The sequence below is a fragment of the Choloepus didactylus genome, chromosome 15, assembly GCF_015220235.1.
Source record: "Choloepus didactylus isolate mChoDid1 chromosome 15, mChoDid1.pri, whole genome shotgun sequence".
NCBI lineage: Eukaryota > Metazoa > Chordata > Mammalia > Pilosa > Megalonychidae > Choloepus > Choloepus didactylus.
Window position 1 is genome coordinate 48,700,860 of NC_051321.1, and position 20,177 is coordinate 48,721,036.

General features: G+C 36.4%; 1 protein-coding gene across 2 annotated transcripts in view; it reads left to right on the top strand.

Annotated features, from left to right (window-relative positions):
* Window positions 1-20,177, top strand: part of PRKG1 (protein kinase cGMP-dependent 1) — a 1,297,582-nt gene that overhangs the window by 1,075,485 nt on the left and 201,920 nt on the right. For both annotated transcript variants that reach the window (XM_037803756.1, XM_037803755.1), the window contains exons 6-7: window positions 43-120; window positions 14,979-15,073. In XM_037803756.1, coding sequence (XP_037659684.1) covers window positions 43-120; window positions 14,979-15,073 — 173 coding nt within the window. The remainder of the gene's footprint in view (window positions 1-42; window positions 121-14,978; window positions 15,074-20,177) is intronic.

Below are 20,177 nucleotides of genomic sequence, written 5' to 3' on the forward strand. Positions count from 1 at the left end.
CTTTTCTTAATGTCTTCTTTTGTTACTGTTTCTATTTTTCAGACCCACTATGAAAATGGGGAATATATTATCAGGCAAGGGGCAAGAGGGGACACCTTCTTTATCATCAGCAAAGGAAAGGTAAGCTCTGCTGGTGCAGGAGAGTCTTGCCCAAGGGGATCCCAGGGCTCATCAGCACCCTGGAGGAGCACGTGTGCAGAATCTCAGGTTTTTCCATCTGACACTGATAGAGAAATGTTTGAGAATGGATCTCCCAGAAATGATTCAGGAGGAAGAAAAAGTGCAACTTTGAAGATTAATAAATAGCCTGTGTGATAGTTGATAATCATGATATGTCTGTGTGAATAGAGATATTTCCATAATTAATAATGCATAATTTTTTAAAAGACTAAGGTCATTTTAAAAATCCATAAGAAAAAAAAGAAATTCATCTAATCATTAGAAGATGTAAGGTAGTGTAATGAAACATTTGGGCTTTGAAATTATATGGCCCAAGGGCTATGGAGTTCATTAATTTTAAAGTCTTTGGGCAAATTGCTTACCACCCTGGGGGCAAAAATATGTGTGTGTGTGTGTGTGTGTGTATTCATGTTTCACTGTATTTTCAAAAGAAACATTGAATTCATACTGAGAAACTATCAAGAGTAGAAGGGGTAAAAATGGGATGGATGAGGGACATGAATAAAAATTCATTATTTATCCCTTATTACATTGTATTGATTTTTCAGCAATAGGAATCTATTATAATTTCTATTTAAAAGATAAACAAGAAATTAAGTGAATTGAAAAATAGAAACTTACCTGGATTACTACTCTAATGTTATATTATCACAAATACCTTAAATTTCGTTCAATAGTAAAGCCATAATTATTTTTACATTTAAGGGTCAAATGCACTATACCTTATGATTTGAACTTATTTTGCTTTATCATAATTGATCCGTAAAAAGAACTTCTATCTCTGTATGTGTAGTTACATGCCAGTTTATTTAACGTATTTCTTCTAATTTAATCACTATCACTGACTCTGGTACTTTATAGCTCATACTTATAATAAGGAAGAGAGATTTACAAAGCTACAGTGACCAGAATATGTGAAAGATTTTGAGTATTTTTAGATCATATTTTAGATAATCCTCTTCAGACTAATTTTGAATCAAGAATGTGCATGTATCAGTGTTTGTCCTAGAGGTATGTCACACTAAGTGGAGAAAACAGTATTTATGCTTTTTTCATACCTGCCCTTTTGAGTAATATCCAAAAGCCTGTGGTAGAAATAAAAGTCAGAGACAAGATTCTTAAAAATGCAAAATGAAATGGCGTGTCTGACCACAGTAATGGTTAAAATTGTATCTTGTATTTCCTAATGTTAAAGGATAAGAAAATGTTAATTTTTGTGGTTTATATGACAGATTGTTAAAGCTTACCATTTACTGTTTTATTTGCTATCATTGACTAAAGTGTCAGGGAAATTTGAAAATCTTCATGGATATAAATGGTTTGATTGTTCACCAGAGGACATTTTTTCCTGAAAATCTGGATTTATTTTTTCTTTACCACACTGCTAACTCTTTGCTGTCATAGAGTGATATGCTTATCCTCTAAGATGGATTTCTGACAAGCTTTTGTGACCAACCTATTACCACAAATTTCCAGCACTGCCTGAAAGAAGCAGTGATTTGTAACCAATTTCAGCTGAAGACAGGTGCATTAGTGGGGCTGTTTCAAGAATTTCATAATATGTATAAATAGAAACTGTGGAAATTACACCACAGGACCCAATTCTCTAAGCAATATTTCTGAGCACCATGGTGATTCTGGGAGAGAAGTAGTAAGAATATATTAGACTCTCATGACACATTCCAGATTTTTAAAATAAGCCATAGATTTTCCCTAACCTGTTTTTTTCAGGACCTACAAGTTAGGCGCTGTGATTCTTGGACCTCATTTATATATCAGAATTACTATTTTAGTTTTAAGAAGATGAAGGTAGAGGAGGTGGGGCAAGATGGCAGAGTGGTGAGGTGTACATTTTAGTTACTCCTCCAGGGAAGTAGGTAGAAAGCCAGGAACTGCGTGGACTGGACACCGCAGAGCAATCTGACATTGGGCATACTTCATACAACACTCATGAACGCATGGAACTGCTGAGATCAGTGAAATCTGTAAGCTTTTGTGTCCAAGGGACCCATGCCCCTCCCTGCCAGTCTCAGTCCCGTGGGAGGAGGGGCCGTCAGTGCTGGGAACGAGAAGGGAGAACTGCAGTCGCGGCTTTTATCGGAAACTCATTCTACTGATCCAAACTCCAATCATAGATAGACTGAGACAAGACACCAGAGAATCCAGGAGCAGCCAGCCCAGTGGAGAGGAGATAGGGATAGCAAAAACAGCAAGAAAAACCCAAAAATAAAAGCAGAGGCTTTTTGGAGTTCTGGTGAACATAGAAAGGGGAAGGGCAGAGCTCAGGCCCTGAGGCTCATATGCAAATCCCAAAGAAAAACTGGTCTCTCTGCCCCCTGGAACTTTCCTTAATGGCCCTAATTGCTTTGTCTCTTAGCATTTCAATAACCCATTAGATCTGCAAGGAGGGCCCTTTTTTGTTTTTTTAATCTATTTTTCTGTTTCTAAAACAATTACTCTAAGAAGCCCAATACAAAAAGCCCCAAAGACTTCCAATTTGGGCAGGTCAAGACAAGAGCAGAACTAAGAGAGCTCTGAGACAAAAGGCAATAATTCACTGGCTGAGAAAATTCACTAAACACCACAACTTCCCAAGAAAAGGGGGGAGAGGACCTCTCACAACCATCATCCTGGTGGACAGGGAACACTCCTGCCCGTCACCGGCCCTATAGCTCAGAGCTGCCCCAGACAACCCAGTGTGACAGAAGTGCTTCCAATAACATGCACACTCCACAAAATCAGTCATGGACATTAGCCTTCCCTGCACCCTCAGCTGGTTGTCCCAGAGGTGGGAAGGCAGAGCAGTGTGAATTAACACGCCCCATTCAGCCATCCTTTCAGCAGACTGGGAGCCTCCCTACACAGCCCTGCAGCCCAGAACCACCCTGGGGGGACAGCACTCACCTGTGACACAGCACAATCATCCCTCAACAGAGGACCTGGGGGTGCACAGCCTGGAAGAGGGACCCACAAGCAAGTCTCAGGGGCCATAGGCCAATACCAAGGACTTGTGGGTCAGCGGCAGAGACAAACTGTGGCAGTACTGAACTGAAGGATTAGACTATTGCAGCAGCTTTAAAACTCCAGGAACACCAGGGAGATTTGATTGTTAGAGCTGCCCCATATACAGAGCGGGCAACACCAACTACACACGCAAACTTGGTACACCAGTTGGACCCCACAAGACTCACTCCCCCACTCAGCACAAAGACAAAGCAGGGGAGAACTGGCTTGAGGGGAACAGATGGCTCATGGATGCCACCTGCTGGTTAGTTAGAGAAAGTGTACTCCACGAAGCTGTAGATCTGACAAATTAGAGATAAGGATTTCAATTGGTCTACAAATCCTAAAAGAACCCTATCAAGTTAAGCAAATGCCAAGAGGCCAGAAACACCAGCAAATTTTAAATCATATGAAAAAACCAGACGATATGGATAACCCAAGCCCAAGCACCCAAATCAAAAGATCAGAGGAGGCACAGTACTTGGAGCAATTAATCAAAGAACTAAAGATGAACGATGAGACCATGGCACAGGATATAAAGGACACGAAGAAGAGCATGGCACAGGATATAAAAGACATCAAGAAGACCCTAAAAGAGCATAAAGAAGACATTGCAAGAGTAAATAAAAAAATAGATGATCTTATGGAAATTAAAGAAACTGTTGACCAAATTAAAAAGATTCTGGATACTCATAGTAGAAGACTAGAGGAAGTTGAACAACGAATCAGTGACCTGGAAGATGACAGAATGGAAAATGAAAGAACAAAAGAAAGAATGGGGAAAAAATTTAAAAAAAATTGAAATGGACCTCAGGGATATGATAGATAACATAAAACATGCAAATATAAGACAAATTGGGGTTCCAGAAGGGGAAGAGAAGGATAAAGTTCTAGAAATTGTTGGGGAAAACGTCTCAAATCTTCTGAACACAATAAATACACAAATCATAAATGCCAGTGAACTCCAAATAGAATAAATCCAACTAACCCACTCCGAGACATATTCTGATCACACTGTCAAATACGGAAGAGAAGGAGCAAGTTCTGAAAGCAGCAAGAGAAAAGCAATTCACCACATACAAAGGAAACAGCATAAGACTAAGTAGTGACTACTCAGCAGCCACCATGGGGGCGAGAAGGCAGTGGCATGACATATTTAAAATTCTGAGTGAGAAAAATTTCCAACTAAGAATACTTTATCCAGCAAAGCTCTCCTTCAAATTTGAGGGAGAGCTTAAATTTTTGAAAGACAAACAAATGCTGAGAGAATTTGCTAACAAGGGACCTGCTCTACTGGAGATACTAAAGGGAGCCCTACAGACAGAGAAACAAAGAAAGGAGTGAGAGACATGGAGAAAGGTTCAGTACTGAAGAGATTCAGTATGGGTACATTAAAGGATATTAATAGAGAGAGGGAAAAAATATATATGACAAGCATAAACCAAAGGATAAGATGGCTGATTCAAGAAATGCCTTCACAGTTATAACATTGAATATAAATGGATTAAACTCCCCAATTAAAAGATATTGATTCGTAGAATGCATCAAAAAAAATGAACCATCAATATGCTGCATACAAGAGACTCATCTTAGACACAGGGACACAAAGAAATTGAAAGTGAAAGGATGGAAAAACATATTTCATGCCAGATACAGCCAAAAGAAAGCAGGTGTAGCAATATTAATCTCAGATAAAATAGACTTTAAATGCAAGGATGTTATGAGAGACAAAGAAGGCCACTACATAATAATAAAAGGGGCAATACAACAAGAAGAAATAACAATCATAAATGTTTATGCACCCAGTCAAGGTACCATAAAATACATGAGAGAAACACTGGCAAAACTAAAGGAAACAATGGATGTTTCCACAATAATTGTGGGAGACTTCAACACATCACTCTCTCCTATAGATAGAACAACCAGACAGAAGACCAATAAGGAAACTGAAAACCTAAACAATCTGATAAATGAATTGGATTTAACAGACATATATAGAACATTACGTCCCAAATCACCAAGATACACATTCTTCTCTAGTACTCATGGAACTTTCTCCAGAATATCATATACTGGGACATAAAACAAGGCTCAATAAATTTAAAAACACCGAAATTATTCAAAGCACATTCTATGACCAAAATGGAATGCAATTAGAAGTCAATAACCATCAGAGACTTAGAAAATTCACAAATACCTGGAGGTTAAACAACACGCTCCTAAACAATCAGTGGGTTAAAGAAGAAATAGCAAGAGAAATTGCTAAATATATAGAGACGAATGAAAATGAGAACACAACATACCAAAACCTATGGGATGCAGCAGAAGTGGTACTGAAGGGGAAATTTATAGCACTAAATGCATACATCAAAAAGGAAGAAAGAGCCAAAACCAAAAAACTAATGGATCAACTGAAGAAGCTAGAAAATGAACAGCAAACCAATCCTAAACCAAGTAGAAGAAAAGAAATAACAAGGATTAAAGCAGAAATAAATGACAAAGAGAACAAAAAAAAAATAGAGAGGATAAATAACACCAAAAGTTGGTTCTTTGAGAAGACCAACAAGATTGACAAGCCCCTAGCTAGACTGACAAAATCAAAAAGAGAGAAGACCCATATAAACAAAATAATGAGAAAGGTGATATTACTGCAGATCCCAAGGAAATTAAAAAAATTATAAAAGGATACTATGAACAACTGTATGCCAACAAACTGGATAATGTAGAGGAAATGGACAACTTCCTGGAAACATATGAACAACCTAGACTGACCAGAGAAGAAATAGAAGACCTCAACCAACCCATCACAAGCAAAGAGATCCAATCAGTCATCAAAAAGCGTCCCACAAATAAATGCCCAGGGCCAGATGGCTTCACAGGGGAATTCTACCAAACTTTCCAAAAAGAACTGACACCAATCTTACTTAAACTCTTTCAGAACATCGAAGAAAATGGAACACTACCTAACTCATTTTATGAAGCTAACATCAATCTAATACCAAAACCCGGCATAGATGTACAAAAAAGGAAAACTACCAGCCAATCTCCCTAATGAATATAGATGCAAAAATCCTCAACAAAATACTTGCAAATTGAATACAAAGACACATTAAAAAAATCATACTCCATGACCAAGTGGGGTTCATTCCAGGCATGCAAGGATGGTTCAACATAAGAAAATCACTCAGTGTATTACAACACATTAACAAATCAAAAGGAAAAAATCAAATGATCATCTCAAATAGATGCTGAAAAAGCATTCAACAAAATCCAACATCCGTTTTTGATAAAAACACTTCAAAAGGTAGGAATTGAAGGAAACTTCCTCAACATGATAAAGAGTATATATGAAAAACCCACAGCCAACATAGTACTCAATGGTGAGAGACTGAAAGCCTTCCCCCTAAGATCAGGAACAAGACAAGGATGCCCGCTATCACCACTGTTATTCAACATTGTGCTGGAAGTGCTAGCCAGGGTAATCCGGCAAGACAAAGAAATAAAAGGCATCCAAATTGGAAAGGAAGAAGTAAAACTGTCATTGTTTGCAGATGATATGATCTTATATCTGGAAAACCCTGAGAAATCAACACTGTAGCTACTAGAGCTAATAAACAAATTTAGTAAAGTAGCAGGACACAGAATTAATGCACATAAGTCAGTAATGTTTCTATATGCTAGAAATGAACAAACTGAAGAGACACTCAAGAAAAACATACCATTTTCAATAGCAACTAAAAAATCAAGTGCCTAGGAATAAACTTAACCAAAGATGTAAAAGACCAATACAAAGAAAACTACACAATTCTACTAAAAGAAATAGAAGGGGACCTTAAAAGATGGAAAAATATTCCATGTTCATGGATAGGAAGGATAAATGTCATTAAGATGTCAGTTCTACCCAAACTCATCTACAGATTCAATGCAATCCCAATCAAAATTCCAGCAACCTACTTTGCAGACTTGGAAAAGCTAGTTATCAAATTTATTTGGAAAGGGAAGATGCCTCACATTGCTAAAGACCCTCTAAAACAGAAAAACGAAGTGGGAGGACTTACACTCCCTGACTTTGAAGCTTATTATAAAGCCACAGTTGTCAAAACAGCATGGTACTGGCACAAAGATAGACACATTGATCAATGGAATCGAACTGAAAATTTGGAAATAGACCCCCAGATCTATGGCCAACTGATCTTTGATAAGGCCCCCAAAGTCACTGAACTCGGTCATAATGGTCTTTTCCACAAATGGGGCTGGGAGAGTTGGATATCCATATCCAAAAGAATGAAAGAGGACCCCTAACCTCACACCCTACACAAAAATTAACTCAAAATGGATCAAAGATCTCAATAGAAAGATCATAAAACTCCTAGAAGATAATGTAGGGAAACATCTTCAAGACCTTGTATTAGGCAACCACTTCCTAGACTTTACACCCAAAGCACAAGCAACAAAAGAAAAAATAGATAAATGGGAACTCCTCAAGCTTAGAAGTTTCTGTACCTCAAAGGAATTTGTCAAAAAGGTAAAGAGGCAGCCAATTCAATGGGAAAAATTTTTGGAAGCCATGTATCTGACAAAAGACTGATATCTTGCGTATGTAAAGAAATCCTACAACTGAATGACGATAGTACAGACAGCCCAATTATAAGATGGGCAAAAGATATGAATAGACAGTTCTCTGAAGAGGAAATAGAAATGGCCAAGAAACACATGAAAAAAGTTCAGCTTCACTAGCTATTAGAGAGATTCAAATTAAGACCACAATGAGATACCATCTCACACCAATTAGAATGGCTGCCATTAAACAAACAGGAAACTACAAATGCTGGAGGGGATGTGGAGAAATTGGAACTCTTATTCATTGTTGGTGGGACTGTATAATGGTTCAGCCACTCTGGAAGTCAGTCTGGCACTTCCTTAGAAAACTAGATATAGAGTTACCCTTTGATCCAGCGATTGCACTTCTCAGTTTGTACCCGGAAGATCGGAAAGCAGTGACACGAACAGATATCTGCATGCCAGTGTTCATAGCAGCATTATTCACAATTGCCAAGAGATGGAAACAACCCAAATGTCCTTCAACAGATGAGTGGATAAATAAAATGTGGTACATACACACGATGGAATATTATGCGGCAGTAAGAAGGAACGATGTCGTGAAACATATGACAACATGGATGAACCTTAAAGACATAATGCTGAGCGAAATAAGCCAGGCACAAAAAGAGAAATATTATATGCTACCACTAATGTGAACTTTGAAAAATGTAAAACAAATGGTTTATAATGTAGAATGTAGGGGAACTAGCGATAGAGAGCATTAAGGAAGGGGTAACGATAATCCAAGAAGAATAGATAAGCTATCATGGGTAAATTTAACATTCTGGGAATGCCCAGGAATGACTATGGTTTGTTAATTTCTGATGGGTATAGTAGGAAAAAGTTCACAGAAATGTTGCTATATTAGGTTACTTTCTTGGGGTAGAGTAGGAACATGTTGGAAGTAAAGTAGTTATCTTAGGTTAGTTGTGTTTTTCTTACTCCCTTGTTATGGTCTCTTTGAAATGTTCTTTTATTGTATGTTTTTTTAAATTTTTTTTATTTTTTCTACAGTTGATTTAAAATAAAAAGTTAAAAAAAAAAAAAAAAAACAAGGAAAAAATTATGCAGAGCCCCCTTGAGGACCTGGTGGAGAATGCAGGGGTATTAGCCTGCCCCACCTCAATGGTTGCTAACATGACCACAGACATAGGGGACTGGTGGTTTAATGGGTTGAGCCCTCTACCACAGGACTTGCCCTTGGGAAGACTGTTGCTGCAAAGGAGAGGCTAGGCCTCCCTATAATTCTGCCTAAGAGCCTCCTCCCGAATGCCTCTTTGTTGCTCAGATGTGGCCCTCTCTCTCTAGCTAAGCCAGCTTGGCAGGTGAAATCACTGCCCTCCCCACTACGTGGGATCAGACACCCAGGGGAGTGAATCTCCCTGGCAACGTGGGATGGAGAACATCTTCTTGACCAAAAGGGGGATGTGAAAGGAAATGAAATAAGCTTCAGTGGCAGAGAGATTCCAAAAGGAGCCGAGAGGTCACTCTGGTGGGCACTCTTATGCACAATATAGACAACCCTTTTTAGGTTCTTATGAATTGGGGTAGCTGGTGGTAGATACCTGAAACTATCAAACTACAACCCAGAACCCATGAATCTTGAAGACAATCGTATAAAAATGTAGCTTATGAGGGGTGACAATGTGATTGGGAAAGCCGTAAGGACCACACTCCCCTTTAGTTTATGGATGGATGAGTAGAAAAATGGGGGAAGGAAACAAACAAACAGACAAAGGCACCTAGTGTTCTTTTTTACTTTAATTGCTCTTTTTCACTTTAATTATTATTCTTGTTATTTTTGTGTGTGTGCTAATGAAGGTGTCAGGGATTGATTTTGGTAATGAACGTACAACTATGTAATGGTACTGTGAACAATCGAATGTACGATTTGTTTTGTATGACTGCATGGTATGTGAATATATCTCAAAAAAAAAAAAAAAAATAAGATGAAGGTAGATGCACTTAAGCCCTAATGGCAAGGAACAGGAAAGAAAGAAAAGTAATAAAAGAGTAAGGTCAGGTTAGCAGGCAAATATGTTGTAGATGTGAAACTCTAAAATTATATGTTTCATTTAAGGTATACAGATGTACACTTGTGTTTCTTACGCACTTGAAAAATTTAAAAAGGATAATCCTGGCAGATATTTTCTTTGTATCCACTAAACTGGCTTTTTCTCATAAAATATGAGAAAATGGTATATACAACAGGGGACTGCACAGCTATAAATGGATTTCCCCTTTTTCAGTTCCATTTATTTAAGTAGAAAACAGTTTTTCTTCTTTGATAAAGGACAGCCACACAAAGAGAAAAACATTAAAAAATAAGTTTTGAAATATTTGTTTTCTTCCATAAACAAGCACAAACTGAGTTTTCCAGAACTTGAAGCAGAAAACTTGTGGCACAGTCTAAAATACCTGGTCCTGCCTAAAGTAGAAGCTGAATTAATCCTCTGTATTTTAATCAGTCTTTTCCAGTTCCTGGAAACATGACTCCCTCCCTGCCCCCCAACAGTGAACTATAAAGCCCCAAAGAATTGACCGTTGAGCCTGAAAAATGTCACTAATAAAACTTTATGCATATGCTCCTGTGGTTGCTTTGTATCCAAGAAAACAAAAAACAAAACCCAAAAGCTATGTGTCTCTGTCCATAAGTAAGTTGAACCCAGATTATCAGGATTGGTAGACAAAATTTCAGAGTTCTATTACTAATTCATATGCCTTTTGATTTTTTAAATTCTGTTCAATGTACTTTTGTATGCTCTGTTTTAAAAAGTGTGGCTCAAATATTTTCACCCATTAAATGTCATTGAAAGCCACATTAATTTGCTTTTTTAGGATTTAAAAGTGTTAAGAAGTGTCCGCTAATCACAATGTTCAGGGTTGTTAAATTTCTCTTCTGGAAATTTTATTTGTTATACATAATAGTGAAACATAAGACGTATTTCCTTTAAGATCAAGAACAAGGTAAGGATGCCCATTATCACCACTTTTGTTCACTGTGGTACTAGAGATACCAATCACTGCAGTTAGTCAAGAAAAAGATATAACGATTGGAAAAGAAAAAATAAAACGGTCATTATTTGCAGATAGTTTTAGTTTCTTTTTAGTTATTTTTGTAGACAGAAACATTATTACAGTTAATAAAGGTTTAGCTAGATCAGTGTTGTCTATTAAATGTTTCTGTCTTGATGGAACTGTTCTATGTATTCATAGCCTAATACAGTAGTCATTGAGCACCTTGACCATTTAAATTAAAATAGTTAACCTAATTTAACTTAACCTAACTTAAATTAAAACCTCAGCTTCTCAGTTGCAGTAGCCCATTGCAAGTGATCTCTAGCTACGTGCAGCTAGTGGTGACCATATTGGACACTGCAGAACAAAATCCTTTATTATAAAGTACATATCTGAAAAGTCAGATCATTCGGTGTCATCCACCATATTAACATTATGATGAAGAAAAGTCATATGATAATGTCAGTTAATACAACTGATACAGTCAGAGCATTTGACAAGTACAATATCCATTTGTGATAAAAGCTCTCAGCAAACTGGGAATATAAGAGAACTTCTCAATTTGGCATCCACAAAATGTCTACAGCTAACATTGTACTTAATAGTAAAGATTGAATGCTTCCCCCCCCTAAGATCAGGTACAAGGCAACAATGTCTACTCTTATAACTCATATTCTACATTTTATTAGAAGTCTTAGCCAGTGAAATAAGGCAAATAAAAGGAAAGAAAAAGAAAGAAAATCAGAAAGGTAGAGGCAAAACTATCTCTATGTGCAGACGATATGATAGAACTAATAAATCAGTTTAGCAAGTTTGCAGGATAAAACTCAATATGCAAAAATTAGTTATATTTCCATGTTGTAGTATCTATCAGAAATAAGCAAATTCATAGAGAGAGAAAGTGGATTAGAGGTTACTAGGGGTTGGGAGATGGGGAGAGTGGGGAGTTAATGCTTAATCGGTAGAGTTTCTGTTTGGGGTGCTGGACAAGTTTTGGTAATGGATGGTGGTGATGGTAGCACAACATTGTAAATGTAATTAGTGCCACTGAATTGTTCATTTAGAAATGGTTAAAATGGCAAATTTTGTTATATGTTATCACAATAAAAGATTTTTAAAAATCAGTTGAATTTCAATATACTAACAATGAATAATTGGCAACTGAAATTTGAAAAATACCATTTATATTGACTCAAAAAAATTGAACTACTTAGCTATAAATCTAATAAAAGACATACAGGATCTTCATGCTGAAAATTATAAAATACTGATGAAAGAAATCAAAGAAGACCTGAATAAATGGGGAGACATACCACATTTATGAATTAGATGACTCAACGTAATAAAAATATCTGTTTTCCCCATATATATCTATAGATTTAATGAAATACTAACAAAAAAATCCAACAGAATTTTAATAGTTATAAACTGATATTAAAATTTATATGGAAGGGCAAATGAATTAGAATAGATAATAATGATTTGAAAAGAAGAGTAAAGTTATAGGAATCATAGTACCCAATTTTAATAGTGCTTATAAAGCTATAGTAACCACAATGGTGTGTAATTGGTGAGAGGACAGACACATAAATCAAATGAACAGAATAGAGAGTCCAGAAATATACCCACACTAAAGGGCCATTTGATTTTTTATATTGCTGATGCAATTCAAAGAGATTTTGATTGAGATTATTCATCCCAACCTCCAAAGTCCCTGGTTAGAAGCAATGAGTTACAGGACTTCCAACTGGTGATGTTTTATTTTTTAAACCAGATTGAGGGTAAAGAGTTGTTGGTTTTGTTAATGCTCTAAATAGCCTTTATAGCAGCAATAAAAAGTAGAAGACATGAGATAATGATTTTATAATCAAATGCATGTGATTTCTGAAATGGAAGGTGAGAAAAATATAAGAAAGGGGAAAAGATAAATGACATTACTAAATAGATGATTTTCCTAGATTATCTTATTTAATTCACATGCACACACACACAACTGTGAGATAACTAACCCATTTTGCAAATGAGATAACACAGGTTCATACAGACTAAATATTGTCTTCAAGTTTCCATAGCCACTTCTTTGCACAACGTTATAGATTGCACTTTATACCTTAAGTGTGAAAAGAATAGGTATACAGGCCAAGGTTAGAGAGGCTGTCTCTGAATATTTAATTGTTTCTCTGCCATGAAAATTTTTTTCAGGTTTAAAGATGCAACTATTGGTGTCTGTACATTTTTACAGTGATGCGTTATATGTGCATGTGAAATCTGTGGACATTGCAACTTGAAAGGAAAATACTTACGCTTGGTCTTTGAGTTACTTATCTTTACACATACATGGATTATCCAGATAGGTTTTTCCTCACATTTATCACATAAGCAGAAGTGGTTTCTTCTGTCAGTAATTTTTTGTTTTATTTCTCTCATTATTTCATTTCAGTTACATCATTTAAGTAACATTTCATAATCACTGGTATTTCTCAAAAGGCTTGTACAAATCTGCCATTTTGAATTTCTACTCCCTTTTGTTAACCAAATGGCAAATGTGGAGTTATGTAATGCTTCCCTGTATCTAATTTTGAATTAATTATCTTAGAGTATATTCACCTTGGTCTATGACTTTTTTAACAGCTAGAAGGAAGGACTGAAATAATTTTATCAAACTGTCTCATTGTACAGATGAGGGAAACTGAGGTTCAGAAATATAGAGACATTTAAGTAAGCCCCTACCCCAAAGTTTGAGAATTACTGGACTAGTGCTTTTTTATCCATATCTGTAAAAGCCTCATCAGCATGCAAACTAGAACTTCCATGATATAGCTTAGTGTTTAGAGGGGTAAAAAGCTGCATTTCCATGGTTTTGAAACACTGTATTGAGGAGTAATCAAATGGATCAATGAAGAGTAATAATTTGATTCCCTCCACCTTGCACAGGCCTTCTTAATAATTTTAAAAATTCTTGTCCTTGACATCCAATCTCTAGATTCAAAAACCTGAGGCATAGTAATTTTAAATGTGTTTAAATGTCTGGCATTGTCTCAAGAAATTAGTTTTTCTACTTCATTACACTTTCCAGATAAGTGAATTTAAATTATTTAACCTTTCTGGGTGACATTATTATGAATATTGGTAGAACTTGAGAGGGAAGTGCATTAGCACAAGGGGATACAATATTGTATTTATGTCTTTGTTCATGCAACAAAAAACATTATCAGTTGCTTTCTGTGGGCCAGCACACAAGTCATAAATCCTCCGTTTGCTGGGGTATCTTGGTAGTAATGAAGGTTTTCTGTTCAAACAATTTACATCTCTTTATTGAGTACTTCTTATGAATAGTAGAGAATGCCAAAGAAATAACCCTTTCTTTGAGGAGCATAATATCAATTATGGTTCAGAAAAATGGATGTATGCAATTTATATATCTTACAAAAGAGAAATCTTGCTGAATGGAGCTTGTGAATTATGAGAGCTTTTGCCCTGTAGAGCCCTGCAGGAAGTTTTCTAAAAACATGAATGACTTCTGGATGAAGGCTGGGTTCTTCCTAGGGAAAGAAACAGGCATGTCCTAGAAACACTGGGACGTGCATTTGGAGGTGTGTGCGTGGCAGCACTGTAATAGCAAAACATTGTAAACATAAATGCCCATCAACAAGTAAATGTATAAAAAAATATATTTATGTGGTGAAATAAGACACTGAGACTTCAAAATGGATATAAATCTAGTTTTATAGATTTATATCTATCTAATAACATGGAATACATAATTTAAACAATGCTAAGAGAAAAAAGTAAGTTATGGAATGATACATACAGTATTATGCTATTCATATATTTTAAAAACACATGAATATAAATACATAAAGATCAGAGGAATGCCCCACTAAGTTCCTTATAGTGGTAGCCATGTGGGAGAGTAGGCAATGGGGCTGCGGATGAAGATCAAGTAAAATTCAAATTTCCCAACAATTTTTTTTCTTGAAAAAAACTTGAAAGTACAACAAAATATGGGAATTTGTGATATTATTCTTAAGCCCTTTCAATGGTAATTTAATTTTTTTCTTAATAAAAATAAGTTTATAAAAAGAAAGAAGTAATGGAATCAACATTTTCAATTAGTATTAATTTGATCATTCAGGGATGGGGTGAATTTAGACTTCCATTGTTTCTCTTTCTAGGTAAATGTCACTCGTGAAGACTCACCAAGTGAAGACCCGATCTTTCTTCGAACTTTAGGAAAAGGAGATTGGTTTGGAGAGAAAGCCCTGCAGGGGTAAGTAGATCACATGTTATATACTTTTAGGTTGGATACTACATAAATTCATTTCTTTCATTTTGAGTTCCTTGCAAAATTAAGGCCCTTTGGTGACAATGTGATTGTGAAAACCTTGTGTACGGATGGATGAGTAGACGAATGGGGGCAAAAACTGAATGAAAAATAGGGTGGGATGGGGGATGATTTGGGTATTCTGTTTTACTTTTATTTCATATTCTTATTCTGATTCTTTCTGGTGTAAGGAAAGTGGTCAAAAATAGATTGGGGTGATGAATGCACAATTATATGATGGTACTGTGAACAGTTGATTGTACACCATTGATGATTGTATGGTATGTGAATATATCTCAATAAAATTCAATTTAATTTTGAAAAAAGTAAATCAACAATGAGGGGACAAGGGAAAAAAATTAAGGCCCTTTATTTAGTGCTTACCCTAATATTAAGCATAGACCCTGAAGATAATTTTTATTTATTTCCAGCTAGACTTGAATTGGTTTAATATTAGAATTTTAAAATTAAAATTCTCGGCATTGTGTTCCTGAACCACAGTCTTCATAAAGATTCCAAAAGCGAGTGAGCAATCTCTGCTAAGCTTACTTGGTAGAAGAGTTTTCTTCAGAATCATGAGCAAATGGTTCATTGAGAATATTGAAAGCCCAAAACCTGATTGTGCAATGGGTCAGGGGGCAGTGAAGCCTACCCCGGTTCATCTTTGGGTAGTTTTTAGCATGACTGGTGGTAGTGATGGAGGTGGAGGAAATAAACCCCTGAAGCCTGACTCTGGATGGGCTCTAAAGGCTGAACTAGTAGCGGCATGCCACAAGGTGACTGATACTCTGCTATTAAACTAAGACCTCAAGAAGCAAGTGCCTGGGAAAGAAGAATCTAGTTTACTTTGTACAAAGCATATTAAAGAATGCTTAGTAAACTATGACAAATATACTTGGGTATTCTACTCTCATTTTCCAATAAGCAACACATCTCAGTTTCCAGTAAATGTAGATGAGACTTTTCAAAATTCATTGATGTATACAAGCCACTTGAATAAGAAATAACCAACGAACATTTCAGATGCAGGACTATCTACTAAAAAGGAACAGCAATAGGACATAATTTACTCTTAAAATATTTGGAACAGTCAGTTTTGCTTCCACTTCACATTGTCTTCATTTGAAAAAATAATGCATTATAAATATTTTGCTTAAAAAGCAGTATAGAGAGTTTAGGAAATTTTTCTTTTAAGCCACGATCATATGAAAGGTTTTATTTTCTTTCTTATTATTTCACAACTATGGTGAAACAAGGAGATGCTGATAAGTCATCTTACTACTAAGGCCATATTACCTTATGAAAATTCAGAACTAAATACATTATCCTTTCTTTTCTTTCCTTGGCATTAGATTTTTCCAATGCCAAAATTGAGGGAAAAGCATGTTCACTATAGCTGCACAAAAGAATGCAGTAAAAAATATCTGCCTAGTATAAACTGCACAAATGTATCATTTGCACTCTAATCTTTCTTTCCCTTGAATATTAAATGTATAGAGAATTCTAGAGAATGATATCCTCTGATTCAGGGGTCCAAGAATAAAGGCCTCTGTGGAGCCAAAGAACCAGAAGCATTTACAATCATTTCTGATTGAGGTCACAAATGGGATAATATAATCAAGAATCAAGATTTTCTTTTGTAGCATATTGGCACTGAATTTTGGAGCCAATTAAAGGAAACTTTCATGGTGAAAATACCTTTCTAGAATATGTCAAAAGAAGTGATATTGGGGGTATGGGTCATGAAAAAAGTTGCCAAGTTTTGCTCTGATATCAGAATTTAAGTTACTGGCACTGTATCTAGATTGAATCATTTCTAGCATATGGTTATTCTTGTGAACTGCCTAGTGCCAAGACTCTCTTTGGCTTGTATTCAGTCCTTTTCACTGGTGGTCCCTCGTAGCCTACAAAACAACCAAAGCTTTTCCTTCACCTTACCACCCTATCACCATTTCCTCCACAAGTATCTGCTCCTACTTGGTCTCTCTTCTTTCTTAGGCCCTTTACTCACTTTCCAACTTCATCAGTCTACTCTAAATATCCTTTTAAATTTCACCAGAGACTTGCTACTTACCTAGTAGAAAAGTCTTTTCTGTCTTCATTTGACTTTACTTCTTAGCCACAGCTGTACACTGTTGACCATCCCATCCTTCTTTAATTCCCCATTCTTTGGGACCCTTGAAATCGTTAGCTCTTTTTAGAATTTCCTAAAATTAACCAATGTTTTGTACTCCATGAAAAGCAGTCCCAGATATTTATATTCTGTTATGAATCTAGCATCTGGTACTTATCAAATACTCAACAAGTAATCAGTAGATGAATGAAAGAATGAACGAATGAATGGACCTTTGTAATGATGCCGGATCTTGCAATTCCTTCTGCAGTTGATCACATCCACGACTTGTATTTGTTTGTGCAATAGAGGTTATGAGCACAATTAACTATAGGGGGCAACCTGGTAATGTAAAATAGGGGGCATATGGAGTCTAGCAAACTGGTATTACTACTCTGCAGGAATGTGGACTCAATTTTTTTAAAAAAGCAGCAGCAAAGCTAAATTTTTAAAAAATTTGAAATGCAACTTTGAAATGGCAGCTAATTTGATGTCAACAACAAACAAAAAAGTGCAAGCCAACAAAACAGTTCTGCAAACTGTTTGATATGTGGCCTGCCACTTTGTGATTTCTGTCATTAGGTATTGCCTCTTTAAATTCTGAACCTTGTTTCAAATGAAGCAAGTCCATTAGGTTAGCCTGTCTCTATTATTTCCTGGTTTTAATTTTTTGACATTTTAACACTTCTATGTCCTATATCTATAACATGGGTTCATTCTCTGTTTCTGTATTCTTTTTTTGATCTTATCTTTGAATTTAAATGTTTCATACAAGAAATTTTGCCTTTTACAAATCTGGTTGATTTATTTCCCTTGTTTTCCTCTAAATAACATAAAAATTGATAGAATTTGAGAATATAAAGTCTTTGGACAACCGAATATATCCTTTGGGGTACTAGATATGCTTGTTTGCAAACCATATGATTTTTATACTTGGAAGAAAAAATTACAGTCAGTATTCATTCTGTGTACATAGCACAGCATTTCAAATTGTATTTTTCTCACAAACAAAATTTCTATGTACTGGGAATTTTTCTTTTATTCTCCTGAGGATGTCCAGCAGATCATCAAGATCTTGCTAAATTAGTGACTGGCAATTGAGTGAACTGAATATAATCTTGACTGTTCTTTTTGAATCTGAGAGTGCCTAATATTAGTATTGTTTAAACAGCTTTCCCAGGTACACAAAGTAGACATTTGCAGGACAGGGCTGAAATGTGAACTGGGTACCCTGACTTCTCGGCCTCCTAACCACTAGGCAGTACTGCCTCTAGAAATAACAAACTTCATTTCCTTGTTGGATGGGGACAGTCGAGTCATAAATCTAGCCATTCTATAAACTAGATTATTAACAGCCATTAACCAATAGCATCTCATTAGTAGAAAAATTCTGGTCATTGTTGCTTTTACTTTGGTTGGTGTGCCGGTTTGAATGTATTATGTCCCCCAGAAAAAGCCATATTCTTTGACGCAATCTTGTGGGGCAGACATAATAGTGGGGATTAAGTTGGATCGTTTGGATTAGGTTGTTTGCATGGAGATGCGCCCCACCCAACTGTAGATAATAACTGATGGGATATTTCCATGGAGGCATAGCCCCACCCATTCAGGGTGGGCCTTGATCAGTGGAGCCATATAAATGAGCTTACTCAAAGAGAAGGAACTGAGTGCAGCTGTGAGTGACATTTTGAAGAGGAGCAAGCTTGCTAGAGAGGAACGTCCTGGGAGAGAGCCATTTTGAAGCCAGAGCTTTGGAGCAGACTCCAGCCACATGCCTGCCCAGCTAACAGAGGTTTTCCGGACACCATTTGCCATCCTCCAGTGAAGGTACCTGATTACTGATGTGTTACCTTGGACACTTTATGGCCTTAAGACTGTAACTGTGTAGCCAAATAAACCCCCTTTTTATAAAAGCCAATCCATCTCTGGTGTTTTGCATTCTGCAGCATTAGCAAACTAGAATAGTTGGCATGAAGCAAATTATGCAGTATTGTTTGGATCAAGTGTTATTTTCTGCTGTCATAATTATTTACCCATAGCAGAGAGAGGGCAACATGTTTTACCCTTTCCAGAAGTACTCCTTCCCTGTGTACATGAAAACTAAAGATGCATTTAGAAGAAATTACTCCAGGTTTAGTCCAGTAACTCATGAGTCAATCATTCTGTAATTGCACTTACCATTGCTTCAACGTCTCTGGCCTTACTTGAAAACATATAGAATACATGTGACATCAGATGATGTCAAATTCTGAGCCAAACACCCACTTTGCATTTCTCGTAATGGGAAACATATAATACCAAGATGACCCTGAGAGAAATAGGATTTCTCACTCCTATTTTGGGATTTGCTCACTCCTATTTTGGAATTTGCCCACTCACTTTTCCCCTACAGAGAAAGTCCTTAACATAGCATACAGTAAAGAGTTTCAGCTCAGAAGTTAGGCTGCCTGGGTTGGGGTCACCCTGGTCTTTCCTGATCATGTGACCCTGAGAGACTTTCCTTTTATCTGAAATGGAGATATTATTATTGTACCTAACTTTTTGGGTTGTTGTGAGGATTAATCAATGGGGATATTTATAAAGCATTTCAGTGAGGACCTAAAACTTAGTTTAGTGCTCAAGAAAAGTTGGTTGCTGTCACCACCACAATCTTCCTCTTCATTGTCATTGTCATCAATACATCATCATCATCTCCATCCCCAAGAATGTTCTACTACTTCTGGACTAATGTTTAGATCATTTGATATAATTTATATAGCATTAGATTTTGAGTCAACCACTCTCTGGTTATATAACTTTCAGCAAGCCAGTTACCCTCGCTGTGCCGCCTCAGTTCCTGAATGTGTAAACTGAGCAAGGGGAACTAGATGATCTCTAAATTTTCTGTCACAGCCTCTACTCCTCTGAGGTTTGGCCTTTTTACAATTGGAACAGACC